The 15,732-nt window shown below is 40.1% G+C and overlaps 1 protein-coding gene across 3 annotated transcripts in view; it reads left to right on the forward strand.

Annotated features, from left to right (window-relative positions):
* OTOL1 (otolin 1) overlaps nt 1-15,331 on the forward strand; it is a 48,546-nt gene extending 33,215 nt beyond the window's left edge. For all 3 annotated transcript variants that reach the window (XM_053918066.1, XM_053918067.1, XM_024560357.3), the window contains 4 exons: nt 7,290-7,661; nt 10,350-10,439; nt 13,338-13,409; nt 14,059-15,331. In XM_053918066.1, the coding sequence (XP_053774041.1) occupies nt 7,290-7,661; nt 10,350-10,439; nt 13,338-13,409; nt 14,059-14,957 (1,433 nt within the window). In that variant the 3' untranslated portion in view covers nt 14,958-15,331. The remainder of the gene's footprint in view (nt 1-7,289; nt 7,662-10,349; nt 10,440-13,337; nt 13,410-14,058) is intronic.
* Nucleotides 15,332-15,732: the final 401 nt, after the last annotated feature.

Genomic DNA, 15,732 nt, shown 5'->3' on the forward strand with positions numbered 1-15,732 from the left:
TTGCCCATTTTTTAATTAGGTTGCTTGTCTTTTTAGAGTGGAGGGCTCCAGTCTCTTATAACACTTCCTCTTTTCCTTCCAAACCTCAGTACAGGAGAAGCCCCTCAGACCAGGCACACTCATCTCATCCATCTGTTACAGCAGAGGTTGGGGCGAAGCTCTCACTTTGCTCCTAAAATACACTCAGAGAAGCTAGGAATTAATTATGTAGGTCACAGAGACACAAAATTTAACAAGCCCAATTTCTCTGCAAACATTTCCATGTCTAGGTTTTCTGCCTAGTGCAAAATTATCTCTGATTCATTGTATATTTTAAACTAAAACCTCGATCCATAACTAAACCTCACCCTATGTTTCTAAAGAAAAATAATTACTAATCATATTCTTTAGGAATTTTCCCACTCATAGATTATACTTTTTCTTCTTCTCAGTTTTTCCAAATGATATTTATTAAAATCACACTTCTAAGAAACCTCCTAGAGTCAAAATATAAAGTCAAATCCTAATTTAACAAGTTGAAGGTTTCAGATAGAAATTAAGCACAGGAATAAACTACTTTCCAGAATGGGTTGCTCTTTTAATTTGTGAAATAACTTCAGCAAAGTAGTGTAGGCCTCATCTCTTATTGCCCAGACTCTAATGGCTCCCGCTAGCTTTTATTGCTTATTGTTTTGTCCCTTCTGCAACCACCTTTCACGTAACAGCCTGGGGTCGGGCGGGGGGGGGGGGCAGATCCCTCCCCTGCTTTAACTTTCAGTGACTTCTTATAGCTTGTAGAATAAACCCCAAATCCTGAAGATGATCTGCAGCACCCTACAAGGTGTGTCTGGGATGCCTGTGCCAGCCCCTCCCTGTCTCACTGCACCTGTTCCAGACCTCCTGACCTTCTTTCTCTCCTGTGAAAGGTCACAGCTGGTTCCTGCTGCTTGGGAAACTCCTGAGACAGGCTGCTTCTGGTTCATCCACGCTGTTTCCTCAGGCCTTCCTCTCAGTTTAAGTGCTGCTTCCTCAGGCTTTTTCTAGCTGCCTGTCTGAAATAATCTTTCCTTGTCTCTCTTTATCAAATACCTATTTATTTCCTCCATTGCACTCATGACAGTCGAAAATATTGATTATTTTTTACCCTCTGGTATTTATCACTCCCATTGAAATGGAAGCTCTAGGAGAGCAGATATTTTATATTATAACTCCCGCATACACTATGGTGTCCGACACAGAGTAGGTGTTTAATAAACATTTATGAACTGAAAAAGAAAGAAAAAATGAAGAATGAGAAAAGAACATAGCAAGGACTATTGGTCATAATGAAATGTGGAAAATTAAAAGTAAGAAAGGAATGCTATATATATAAAAGTTCATTTTATGATTCTATGTAACTATAACTCAGAGGGAAGAATGCTTTACATATGGCAAGAAATATCCTCACTGTTGCAGCCCAGCAATATATCCATACATATCCATATGCCTAAAATTATATTTTTATATATATTTTAAAAATATTTATATTGGAATTAGCATTCAAGAATGCAATTGAAATACAACACTGGTTGGAAGACGTATTTGCAGGCTCAGAAAACTGTGGGAGGATGTTTTGACAAAACTTTTGGGACATAATTTGATACAGCCAGTTTCTAATAGATTAAGATGTGGATGGTTGAGGAGTAATTGGGTTTAAAAAAAGAAAACGTAGGATTGGATGTAAGTCAGAACAAGGCAGGCAGTCTGAAAGTTTATGATAAAAGTGGAGGTGAAAGTAAAGAGGAAGAATATGATAACATTCAGTCTGGGGCTACTGTAGGTGTGTCTCGCATAAAGGGATTTAACGAGGTCCTTACATGCTTACTCAGTCACGGCAGGGGGAGAAGCACAGGTGGGGAGACCTGCCAGTGGTGGCCTCTGGCCTTCAGAGAAGCAGGACTCGCTCTTGATGTCCAGGGTAGGAACTGCCGGACACATCTATCTGCCAGTGGTCACGGCCGCCTGCAGAACCAAGGCAGGCAACCATGTTGTCCTACGAGACACTGCAGAACTTCAGTTCTGCCAAAGTCAGTGCATTCAGGTCCCGTGCAAGTGTCTCTTCCCGGAAGAAACTAAACTGGAACCCAGATGGCAGGAGATTCTGGGGAAAGCGGTCCTTAGGCTTTGAGTCCCTGAGATGGAGGGGAGTGCAGTGGTATCCCTGTAGGGTGGAAATGGTACCAGTATGGCCCAATTCGAGAGAATGGGAAACACTTGTCACCACATTCAAATACTATTTCTGGCTAGTTAATTTCATTAGATATAATCCTCACTAAAAATAATGGCCAACAGTTACTAAGGGCCCTATGTTAAGAGCTTCACGTGATTATCTCATTAAGTTTCACAACCGCACAAAATGAAGCTAGTATCTCTATTTTAGAAATAAGAAACCAAGACTTAGAAGGCTACAGTAACTTGCTCCAAATTGAAGAACTAGTAAGTACAAGATCTGAAATTTTGTGCTTAGGACTGACTGCCTATAAAGTCAATGGCTTTTCGTCTTTATACTACAGTATTTGTTACTTGCTAGTCGGTTATTAAATTTTTTTATAAGCCACGGCCCAAGCCTCAACATGGAACTTTCCAGTCATCTTACAAATGTACACTATCAAGTTGGTGTAAATACCTCACTTCTACTGGGGGAAAAAAAAAAACAACTAACAAATCTTCAAAGAAAAAGAAAAGTCCTCCCAAATGGAGCAGTCTCTTAATGAGAGAAGAGAGTACATTATTAGAAGAAATGTAATATCTCCTGTATTTAGAATGGACTTTTATGGTTTGAGCTAATTTTTATATACTGATGAAATATCTTCTGTTATAAAACCATGTTATAGAATCTGAAGGTTAGAAGGGACATTCAAGTTTGAAGAATCTTCAAGATTCCTTCTAAAAGCATCTGAACAAGGGGTGGCCCAGCTTCTGCTTAAGAACTTTCAGTGGGTTCAACTCTTAGAACTATGGGGGCAGACTGTCCAGGGTGGGGAAGAGGGAAGAGCAGACAGGATGTTTGCTTCTGGACAAAGACAAGATTGAGCTGCCTGGAGGCTGCTTAGTCAGTTTTGTCTCAATGTAGCAAGTACAGTGCTAAGCTAGAGGCTGCAACTATTGGTACCAGTAAGCTTTTGCTGCCTGAACTTGCCAAATTGTAAGAGGTTTACAATTTATAGCTTGAGTGTCTGTGGTGGATACAAGATGGTCAGGGATTATTTGTTACTCCTCCCTTTGAAAAGTGGAGTCTAGGCACTTTCCTTTGGAGTCCAGCTGGCCTCTGTGGCTTCAGTAATCAACAGAATTACTGTGCCAGTTCCCAGTACAGCCTAACTAGACTGGCAGCTTCCCTGTTCTTGAGATACTGTTTTTGGGACCCCTGAGGCATGACTGAAGAGATTTGACTATCTTGAGACTGGCATGCTGCAGAGACTATGTGACTGTTAAACCCAGTGTTTTCCATTTTTTTTCAAGGCACTGGATATGTCATTAAGCCTTTCCACACTAGCCCTTGCACCAGCTAAATACAGCTGAGTGACCTTAGATGATGCTTCATGCAGCAGAAGAATAACCTCACTGATCCAGGAGCAAACTCATGACCTAGGAAACAGTGAGCTATGATAAAATGGTTATTTTGAATTCACTGAGTTTGAGGTACTTTGTTACACAGCAATAGATAACTGGGAAGTGTCTGTAGGATAGGTGAGGGTTGTATGATCTAGATTGACCTCAATGGGTCTTACCTAGGCTTGTACATGTGTCTGTGGGTCCATTGGGAACTTTCATTTAGATTGTGTTTAGCTATGGTGGCTTACTTGGGACATGTGTCTCTTATCTTCTTTGGACCACTAAGCTTGGTTTTGCATAGCCTTCCAATGGCAATGGCCAAAGTCAACGAGAGCAAGCTGAAACAGAGCAGGGCTCTTGAGACCTAGGCTTGGTATCGGCACCCTGTCATTTCCACTTCATTCTATTGGCCAAAGTCACATGGCTAAACTCCAAGTGAAGGGATTGGAGTATGGACCTCATTTCTTTTTTGGGAGACTGTGCAAAATCCATCTATCCAAGAGTGTGAGCACAGGTAGGGGTGGACAACTGGAGACAATAATGCAATCATTTACTTCATTTTAGTTTAGCAAACATTTATGGGATATGTTATTTGCAAATATTATGCTAGTCACTTGGAACACAAAAAACAAGAGACCTAACTTTCTCCTCTTTAAATGCTTACAGTCTAGGCAGCCTTCAGGATGAAGGGCTTACTGTATTTAGGTTGATTGGGGATCTAAACTTCCTTTTAGTTCTTTACTTCTAACCTCACTGTGAAGATTTATACCTGCATTAAACTTCACTCTTGGCATTTGAATTATGTTTTTATTGTTTTAGTGGCTTAAAATTTGGTAAGAAGTCCTTACTTGCTTGAGTCATGGAATTTTTGGTCTATGTTTTTATGTTTTTACCCAAACATGAAAACATTTTCAATGAAAAATTAATGACATATATGCACTGTCAGTCAGGTTGCTGTCAATATTTGCTCCACTGTTTTTCAAAGGGGTTCATGCTTTTCTCATCTACAAATTCTTGGGGAGCCTCATCATGGTCTTCAAGTAGTAACTGCATTATCCTTTAATACCTGTATTTAACTCAGGAAGCAGGAAGCCGCACTGCAAGGAAAACATACATGAGGACAGAGCACACCCCAAACAGGGGTGCTGAACACTACCCTAATATTGCTTAGTTCGGCTCATTCCTTTTTGTAGCCCTTCGTTCTCTTGTTGGCTGTGCTGTGTTCCCTCTGTGACTGTGTCTGTCCCACACTAATATGTTCCACTGTCAGAGACAGACTTCTCATCTCTCCTCTCCTTCACATCTACCAATTTTACATTCTTGTTTCCTTTCTTCCGCTGAAGGGTCTGGAGTTGAGCTCCATGAAGTGTCCAACTCAGTTCATTCTGCCGCATCCCTTACCACTCCTTAATGTCAGGCAGTATGTGGGAAGGGCACGGGCTGACTTTGGGGTCAAAAGGATCTAGGTTTTAATTCCGGCTCCACTGCTTCCTACCACTGTGATCTCACGCAAGCTACTTAATCTCTCTGCGCCTCAGTTTTATAATCTGCTATATGGGCAAAGTAAATCTTATTTTGCATGGTTCATGTATGACGCAACTGCAATGACAAAGTGCTTGCACAATGCCTACATTGTTCTCATTGTGAGTGTCCTTTCTCTCCCTGCCCCAACATGCATCTCTCCTCTGCCACCTCAGGACTGGCTTATCAAGAGGCCATCACATACTTTTAGAGTAAAATTTAATTTGTATGCATAGACTAATAATAGATATGTTTTCATATGACCTCATTTGTTTAAGAGAATACAAGCAATGTTTTAGAGCATTAACACTCAGCAGTCATTTACAGCAAAGTGGTGAGGAATTAAAAGTGACCAGCATTTCACATTGGATATTTGCTTTGACTGGATGTTTACTGCAGACAAGATCCTTAGGGACTGGACCAGCCTTTACTTTTCTTTATATTCTATGACCCAGCACAGGACCTGACACATCTCAGATGCTCAGATAAATGTTTGTTAGACAAATGAATGTTTCATTGAATGGAATTGTATGAACTAATGAAATTTTAATTATTTTATATAGAAACCGAGTATTTATGTTGTCTAGTTTTTGTTGGGACATGGTTTGGCTGGCTGACACGAAGTAACCACGTTTTCTGTGCTCACAGGTGAGCGGGCATGGGCAGTGAGGCTGTGGGGCCTGTGTTTGGAGGCACGCTGAAGCGTGACCGTCTGCCCTTCACACTTTCCTCCCTGCTTTTTTGTGCATTGTCTTTCCTACTAGATTGTAAACTCCCTGAGGACAGAGTCAGTGGCTTTCATTCGCTCACCACATATAATTTGTCAGGGCTTGGGCGTTGTTAATTTTCAGTAAATACTGGTTAAAGGAAAGTTAACATTCTTTGAATTTTTGTACCTTTGTTTATCTGTTTTCTGTTTTGATTTATATAGGTCTTCTCTATAGCTCTTCCTTTGATCCTACCCTTGGCTTTATTGTTTTTTAATCTCATAAATGCCACATGATTTGTGGGAGAGTATTGAGGCTTTGAAATGTAACAGACTCGATTTAAGTTCTGAATTTATAACTTACTGGTTGTGTGATTTTGAGCAAGGTAGTTGCTCTTGGTGCCAGTTTCCACATCTGTGAAGGTGAATGATCGTGTGTCCTCTACCTGGTGGAGCTGTTTGGAAAACTGGATCGATGAATGTAAGGCTCCTACTCATAGTAGGGGCTCTATAGATAGCGGGTGTTATTACTATCTTTACTTCCCTTCTCTTTACTCTTTTACTCTTCATCCTAACTACTACTTCCTTTTCCAATTAAAAACAGAAGCATTCATTTTTACCCCTGGCTCTTCTGTTAGCAGCCTCTGGAATGCTGGGAATTGCTGGGGAATGAAATACTATGAACTATCAAAATTTCAATTCACAGGAACCCTTATATCACTTTAAACATTGATAAAAGCCCTAATCAGAATAACCACCATTTACCCCATTAAAATAATACAAGGATAAAGATGAGTTTTCAGGAAAAAAACTCCTCAAATTATAAAACAAAGAATTGGAGAATTAAATGACACGTGAAGAATCTAAGAACATAGAATATATTTAAATTTATGTTTTTTTTATTCAGTTTCCCAGTTTATCACAGCAGAGTCTAAAAGATTGCCCTCACAACAGGATCATTATCCCTAGTAGATTTAAGGACTAGTTCGCTCGTATTTTTCTCAAAATAATTGAGTTTGCTGGAATAAACTATTCAGCTCGATATTTTTCATCTTTCTCTAATACAAATGTATTTGATTCCTATAAATCTGAGTGAGGTCAGTCAGGAAATTATACATATTTGTTTTCCACAGGGTATATGAGCTATTAAGTCATGTTGCATTTATTATAGATCATGTTTGCTATTTGGCAAGATAATTAGAATGACTGAGAACAATATTTTAGAACATGTAATACAAGGAAAACAACCAGAAAGGAGAATTGAAGCAAATGTTCCTTATAATAAATGCTTTAAGTAAATAAAATATTTTGTTGTGATTCAAACACACATTTGCATATAAAATACATAAAATATCACTTAATATTATATATACTCTTTATTCTTATGGTTCCTATATGTATATATATTCTCTCATATAAGTACTTGTTCATATTCCTTTTCACTTGGATCTCATGTAATGTGTGTGTGTATTCCCATTCTTTCTTCTAGCCTCAATTATGTGGATGTTTTCTTGGTTTTGTGCTATTTTAATTATTTTGGCTATGGCTGGTATGGACACAATAGCAAAGACCACACCATACATCAAATTTACAAAGAAGCCTGAGGAGAAAGAGATGCTGAAGGGACTAAAGCCATCCAGTGGCCTACCCCCGGGAGAAGAAGAAACCCCCTTCACAGAAATGGCCGGGACGGCAGAACCAACCCCCCACCCCTCGGTCCAAGATCCCGCCTTTGGCACTGCCACTCTCTTCCCCTTTGAAAACTTCACTCTGGATACGGCTGATTTCTTTCTGAATTGCTGCGATTGTTGTTCATCTGTACCAGCGCAGAAAGGAGAACCTGGCGAGGCTGGAAAGTCAGGTATTTGGAAATATATAAAGCCACATTTCTCCCTTATACATCCTTCGAGTTGAGAGGTGGGTTGGAGGTAGGACTGCCCCAAGGGGTTCTACATTGTCATGAACAGGGGGATAGGCCTAGGTGTAGCATTTGTAAAGGCAGATGGGCACTGTGTGGCCCAAAGTGACAGCCACTAGCCTTGTGTATGGCTATTAATAAATATTAAAATTAAATAACATTAAAAATTCAGTTCCTCAAACATACTAGCCATATTTCAAGTGCTCAGTAGCCACACGTGGCCAGTGTTTACCTTACTGGGCAGCACAGAGATACTGCATTTCCGTCATTGCAGAAACTTCTGCTGGGCAATGCTGGTCAGAGCAGAGACTGGGCCTACCAACCCCAGCACTGGTGCGTAGCTCTTCCTCTTCAAGTTACACGTGTTCACGACCAGTATAATCTTTTCATTAAAGGCCAATGTAAAAAGGGAAAATGAAAATTCTGTTATCTGGTAAGGCTGTGCGCTCCCTGATGGATTTTTGGAGTGCTATTTGTAGTTAGGATTACAAATGGAATGCCTCTGAGGTGGAGAAAAAAGCCAGGATTCAGTTTGCTTCTCATTGAAATTCTGAGTCAACACTGTATCCTTGCCCAGCAATTTTCTCCATTGAACGTCGTAGTTACATATTTCAAACTTTCAGGTGTCTTTCATATATACATTATCAATATACTCTCAGTTGTATCGTAATATATTTCAGCTTTTACATGTCATATAGCAGAGAATTCAAGGTAAAAATGAGATCAGAATGCCACTATGCAATCTCACTCTGCCCTGAAAAAAATTACATATAAATATTTATTGTGTTTTGCTTGAAGAATTTAAAGTTATAAAATCAGGCATTATACATCTTCATTAAGGTATTCACTCATTTTATCCTATTGTGGGGACCTTTCTGGAAATGTGCTCAATATTTACGTAGAGCTGAAACGAAAGGGTAACGGAGCTGGGCGGTAGTCTGGGCCACCAAGAGTTCAGGGTTGCAAAAACATTACTGGAAATGTAATGAGACTGAGAAAACTGTGTTTACCAGAATTTCTCTTAGTATCATATCTGGTTGGCAAGCTGCTTGGGAGTAAAACCCCCCAAGGGCATGGTCAAGTAAACACAGCTGGTTGCTAAACTGTCTTCTCATGTTGTGAGTCTGTCACATCAAGGCTTGTGCTTTACTCACTGGTGGATTTAGCTGCTTTGTTCTCAGAGCTCAGCCCTTCTTGTAAATACGTGTGACAAATACTCTGAGGGTGTGCCAAGTCATTAGCTTACTGAGGGCGCTCATATGTCTTAGTCTGACTGGTTCTGCAAAGAGCAGGGTGCTTAGGAGCTCAGCATGTTGAGTCTCGCATGGTCCTACCTTGGGGAAACTTCCTTACTTCTCTAAGTCTGAGTTTCTAAAATAGTAAAATGGGGGTAAGAGTAATCCCAGCTTCCCTGAGGCATCAAGACAGCTGAACGACTTCGTACGTGTAAGGACTCGGTAGGGTGCCTGGAATAGAGGAAGTGCTCAACAGTGGGGTTTATTGTTTCAGTTAGCTGTAGCAGGAGACTTCCCCTACCTCATGAAGTACTCTAAGCCTGAGAGGATCCTGTTTTTGAGATAACCGGAGAGGCATTTATTTTGACTTTATCAGTGTTTTCAAAAACACAACTTAAAAAAAAAAATAGAAATCTAGTATGAGAGCATCGTTAAATAAACTTGAAAATAACTCATATCCTAATTTGTTCATCGGGTCTTAGCTTATGCCATTTCCTTAGGGATGTACCCTTTGATTCTTTACATCACTAACTATAGGGTGACAATTTCTACATTCGTGTGGCTATTGATTCAATGTTTATCTTTCATGGACTCTCAGCTCCATGAGGGTAGGGACTACTGGAATGTTTTTTTTTAGGTTTTTGTATAAATCTTTTTAAAAATTATAGTTGATATACAATATTATATTAGTTTCAACACAGTGATTCAACATTTATATACCTTACAAAGTGATCAGCATGTAAGTCTAGTGACCATCTGTAATTGTGTATAGTGATGATATTATTGACTATTTTCTTTAGCTGGACATTACATATTCATTGTTTACTTCATAATTGGAACTTTGTAATTTTAATCCCCTTCCCCTTTTGCTGACCCCTCTGCCCCCTCTGCTGCTAGCAACCCTCAGTTTGTTCTAGGGACGCCTGGAATGTTGATGGTTGATTCCTGACACCTAGTAGGGTGCTTGGTTTATAGGAAGCCTTAGCAATAGTTCCTGAGTGAATGCATAAATGAGTGAGTGGGAAAACCAAAAGTGCCAGGTATTGTGGTTTTACTTCTGATTGGAAAGTGTGGTCCACACGAGCGAAGGGTCAGGTAGTCACTCAGTTCTTGCTGTTTGACAGGGCACTGCTTCCCTGAGTCCTTAGATCAGCGCCATGGACCCAGTGACAAGTACTGATGTGCCCGACTTATCTATTTGGGCAGTACAAAATTGCAAATTGTACAGAAATGTTGTCATTACAACTCTCTAATAGTTTATTCTCACCCAGCTTTTATCATTTGGACATTGACACTCATTAGTCTTAATAAATGACTCCTTTATTCTCCTGTGAATTATGATATTTTGAAAGAGAATATATTTTGTACCTTAATGGTTTTCAAATCTCATTTCTAGGTCCTAAGGGAAAGGCTGGTGATGTGGGGATCCCAGGGCCACCAGGAGTCATTGGACCCCAAGGTCCCAAAGGCCAGAAAGGAGAGAAAGGTAGGTAATTATACAGATTTCATGTCAAAGCTCAAGGGATGTTCTGAATCACTTTTAGGACAGCAGTTTGCTAAGTAAATACCAGATTCTTGCTGGTGGATTAATTTAAAAAATGTAAAATTTGGTTAAGCATATTGTGAGTTACATTTTATATACAAATGTTAATTTATAAATAGCCAATTGAGGAATTTTAAACTTGCCTAGTAACATATCACACCCACGTGCACACACACTCACATCTTTTCTATCTCTCAGTGGCCTCGCAGCTGACCCAGTGACGGGGCATCTGCCCTAGGGAAGGGTCCTTTCCTGTATCTTCCTCATGATGCAAATTAATTACATACTAGACAGAACTAACTAGAGCAGGCAATCCTATTCCATTTAGGTGGGCAGTCTGTCTGCAAAGGGGAATATGACGTATCCCTTGGCTTACACTCAAATTGAGGGCAGTGTCGCTGGGGGAAGAGAGCTGAATGCAAGTGGATGACATTGAGCACCTAACAGTGACCAGTCACTTCACCTCATCTGACTATTGAGGGAAATAGACTAGGTATTTGTTTATACCGTTTACTTTCAGAAAAGATTCATAGTCGCATAACTATAGATCTTTCAAAGATCTTTTCTAGCTCAGAAATTCTGTAATTCTATAGCTGTAACAGTAAAGAGGGCATTCTGCCTGGAAAGTCCTGGTTCTGTAAGTGCTTCGAGGGATTGAAGGAAGGTTACAGATTCACTGGGACCTTCAGAAATTCCTCAGTGCATACCATCAGCTCATACAAATACCATCCATCCATCAAGTTAAATATTTTAGCCTCAGTGTCACATGTCAAAAGACCTAATATCATCTATACATCACCCTCCACATGGCTCAGGAACTGCCTAACCCATTTGTAGTGGAACGTTCAGTGAAGTAATTACTCAGAAAAGAGGCTAAGGTGAGAGAGAGCTACCTCACACTTGTCAGTTATGTGATTTTCCTTCTTAGAAACATTTAATCCTTTTGTGACTGAATTATATTAGCAGAAAACTCTGTGAAATAAAGATGAGTGATGAACCTCCCGAGTGATTCACACACTAGCTAGACTTCTGGAAGTAGAAGACAAAAACGGGGGAGTACCTAAGACGAGGTTCTGAAGAGCATGCTTTGATGAAGGATCAAAGGGAGAAATTCATTCAGCCGGTCTGTCGCGGGGCAACTCCACTTGCCTTTCACTTCCAGACGCAGCCTAAACTCTTAGTCAAGATCTAAAGTTAAAAAAAAAAAGTGACCTGAGTGACTGCATTCTGGCTAATCACAAGCTAATTGAGGAACTTCAGTGTAAGCATTTAAACTCCTTAAATGCACGTGAGGACCAGAATAACTCTGCAGCGAAGGTCAGTATATGAACGGGGCAAGGCTGGGAATAGAAATGGCCCTTCACTTTCACTCGGGGTGAGTTTCTCTCCAAATGTGTGCGGACATTTTCCTGATGGCCTTAGACTTAATTTCCAAATCTTGAATTTTATGTGGAATGGCAATGGAGGAGCTAGCTGCTTAGAAAATTCTGCTGGGTGACTTAAGGTGGGATTTCTGTCGCCACTCTTGTGAAGTTTGGGGGAATCTCCTCTTAGGACTTTTAATTTGATTTAGGATTTTCTTGACAAAATGGTAACAAAAATGTTAGTTATATATAACTAATGTGGTTGGTTAATCAATGCCAACCAATGTACTATGCAGGCATGTCTGATGCTGTTCAAATTTCTGAACTTTTTTGTACTCCAGTTTCTTCTGTGATAAAAGCGATGACAAAAATATCTGTTCTACCATTCTTGAATGGAGATGCTATAAACTTTCTTAAATGAAAAGTGTTCTAATTAGTGAAATGTGCTCTGTTATATGTGCCCCCTGTTATATGACAGACTGTATTAATATCAAATAAAAATTAACATTGAATTTAAAAGGCTGGGTTAAATTATAAAAGTCATGTGAAGAGTTTGGAACATTACCTGGTGCAAAGTAGATGACCAATAAGAGTTAGCTATTATTATTGCTATTATTGTTTACAATTAAAGTAAGTCTAGAGTGCCCACACTAACAGGATGGGCCTTCAGCCAGGTCCAGTATAAAAATCCGTTTTGTGGTATACGGCAAATATCTGGAAACCCAGATTAAAAAATTTTAAATACCATTTCTCACAGTGCTATAATCTGTCCAAAGAGTACATGAAAATTTTTCCAAACAAAATAAAAATCGGCTTTCCTTGATGCTCTATGTCAAGGACAGTATATTCTTCCCCTAGACAGGTTTTGTCACGGTGAGTTTTAGCCAACCGCACAGGGTGCTCCGTGTTAAACTTACGTGGTGCATGGCACGACTTCTCAGGTGTTGTGGGGAATGGAAAGAAGAGGACATTTTAGCTGTCATTCAAAATCCATAATAGGAAAAACACAAACATGTATGCATATAACACAAGGCAGAATGTCATGAGTTTTGTGAGAGATCTGAAGAGCTGGGAAGCACTAAAGGAATAGCCGAGTTCTTTCTGGAGGGATTGGCACTAACCCCAAATCTCTTCTAAATGATTTACCATCAATTGGGATACAATATTCCTAATGATGCTCAATAACTTTTCCCACATTGTTTTACTTTATTTATTATTTTTTACTGAAGTTTTGAGGTAACATTGGTTAATAAAGTTATATAGGTTTCAGGTGGACAATTCTATAACACTATATATTTGTATGTTTGTATTATATACAAATCTGTATATTTGTGTTGCGTGTTCACCCCAACCATATCGTTTTACTTCTGCACATTTTGGTAAAGGAAGCATTGGAATGCAACATGGTTGTGAAATGGATGTTAGTTTTGTCATAACTAATACAATTAGAAGAAAGTTAATCTTGGCATCATTTTAGGACTTAAAGGAGAACGTGGGGACCAAGGAACAAGTGGAGTTCCAGGATACCCAGGAAAACCTGGAGAACCAGGTAGAGTGTAAACTGTATCATGTGTGCAGTGTAGCCCCTAGTTTTCTTCCTGTTTGTACTCAAAGTTATCAGGAGGTAAGAGAGAAATACAAATTGCTATTCTTCTTCTAATAATGCAGTGTACTGGTTACGTTGGAGTGTGGGTACAGGGCTGGGCTAGGAATGTGGAGACTAAGTAAAGGTATTTGAGCTCTGTTTCTCTCTCCAGCTGTCTTTGGGAAAAAACCCCTGAATTCTGGGTTTCGATTTCTTTCCCTGAAAGGTTTTGGTTTTGGCTGGACAATACAGAGATTTAGGAGAAAACTTGGGTTGGGCTAAAATGCAAGGGTACTGGAGTAAAGCAGGCAACTATAGTTTTACTACTCTTTATTATCTTAAAAGCAAAATAAAAATAAAACTAGATACACGAGACCTAAATATAAGCTGTGATTTCTCAGTAGCATTAGCTCTGCCTGTTATGGGACAGATGTGTGATGTGAACAGCTCGGTGTAAGGGTCTCACCTCAGTAAGAGGGGTGAAAGGACAAAAGGGTTCCAGGTTTCCAGCCCTGGTTAGTAGGTTTTGTTCCTGTTTTGTGAGCTCTGTAATAATAGCATGTTGTTCATAGCCTGTGTGGTCCTTAAACATTATCTTAATTTTCCATTTCAGGTACACTCGGTCCTAAAGGGGATAAAGGAGATGTTGGACTGGCCGGAGTGAAAGGACAAAAAGGCTCAAAGGGGGACACATTTGTAAACGTCACTAAAGGCGAGAAAGGAGACCGAGGGGCTATGGGCTCACCAGGCTTGAATGGAGAGCCTGGGGCCAAGGGAGAGAAGGGGGACAGGGGGGAGAAGGGCTACTGTGGGAATTCTGGGGAGAGGGGGGAAAAGGGAGAAAAAGGGGAGGTGGGGATGAAAGGAGAAAAAGGTAGCAAAGGAGATATTGGGATGGAAGGCAAAAAGGGCCCAGAGGGCCTGCCTGGAGCCCGAGGTGATCCAGGGGCAAAAGGACAAAAGGGGGAGTTAGGTCCTCCTGGTCTCACGGGACCTGTGGGGCCAAAGGGTGAGCTTGGGAGCAAAGGCATCCGAGGGTCTATTGGGAAGAAAGGCTCTCGCGGCCTAAAAGGCTCCAAAGGGGAGGTGGCCAGAGTCCCACGGTCGGCATTCAGTGCTGCTTTAACAAAGCCTTTCCCTCCTCCCAATGTCCCCATCAAATTTGACAAGGTTTTCTATAATGACCAAGGGAACTACAGCCCTGTCACTGGGAAATTTAACTGTAGTATTCCCGGGGCATATGTATTTTCCTACCACGTCACGGTGAGTGGCCGACCCGCTCGGATCAGCCTGGTGGCCTGGAATAAGAAGCAGGTCAAGTCCAGAGAAACACTCTATGGTCATGAAATAGACCAGGCCTCTCTCCTCATCATCCTGAAGTTAAGTGCAGGGGACCAAGTCTGGCTGGAAGTTTCCAAAGATTGGAATGGAGTATATGCCAGCGCCGAGGATGACAGCATTTTTACTGGGTTCCTTTTGTACCCAGAGGAAACTTCCAGAATTTCACCATAAACTTGTGTCTTAACACTGTAGTTTAGAGTCAGTGGAATATGTCAGGTAACGGAATAGTGCTATTGGAAAAATAACTTCTATTATTTTTTATCACTATAAAAATAATACAGAAAAATTTATATCACTTAGGGTTCATTGCTATTGCTGTTTTGAGGCGTCACCTTTAAAAATAGTTACCTATCTGTATTTGAGGGCACATGTCTATTCACTCAGTAGATGGCTTTATAAGTAGCATTATAATGGCATTTCTCAAGCCATTTAAGTAATTAACATTTGTATATAAAAATGTAAATGAGATTTGTAATAAATAAATATATTCTTACTAAATGTCTTTTATATCTCATATAAGTGCCTGTAATCCTTTTCTGTGTGAGTGTGAGGCTACCAGCTGACGTATCATGATGGGCAGGTATCACTGAAAAGTTTCTAACTCTGTTAGGAGAGTTGCCTCCCAACAAAATGGAACTATGGCCATATTAGTTTAATTAGGGAAGAATACACAGAAAGAATGGTAAAGACCTGCTAAACTATCTTTACCATTAATCAGTATGTAAAGGCTTGCTTATAAAAAACCTGTCTTATATGGACTTATGTGTTGGGTAAAAGGTAAAAAGAAAGTTAGTAAAAGTATTGCTCAGTTGAATCATAGCGAAGACCCAGCCGTTCTTCACAGTATTGTGCTGGGAAGAACGGAATGTCCCCCCAGTGATTCCAAAGTGAAATTAGATTATTACTGATCCGAGCATTTAGCCCTTTCTTCATGGAAGAACATTTA

Source organism: Desmodus rotundus, chromosome 2 (genome assembly GCF_022682495.2).
Source record: "Desmodus rotundus isolate HL8 chromosome 2, HLdesRot8A.1, whole genome shotgun sequence".
Classification (NCBI taxonomy): domain Eukaryota; kingdom Metazoa; phylum Chordata; class Mammalia; order Chiroptera; family Phyllostomidae; genus Desmodus; species Desmodus rotundus.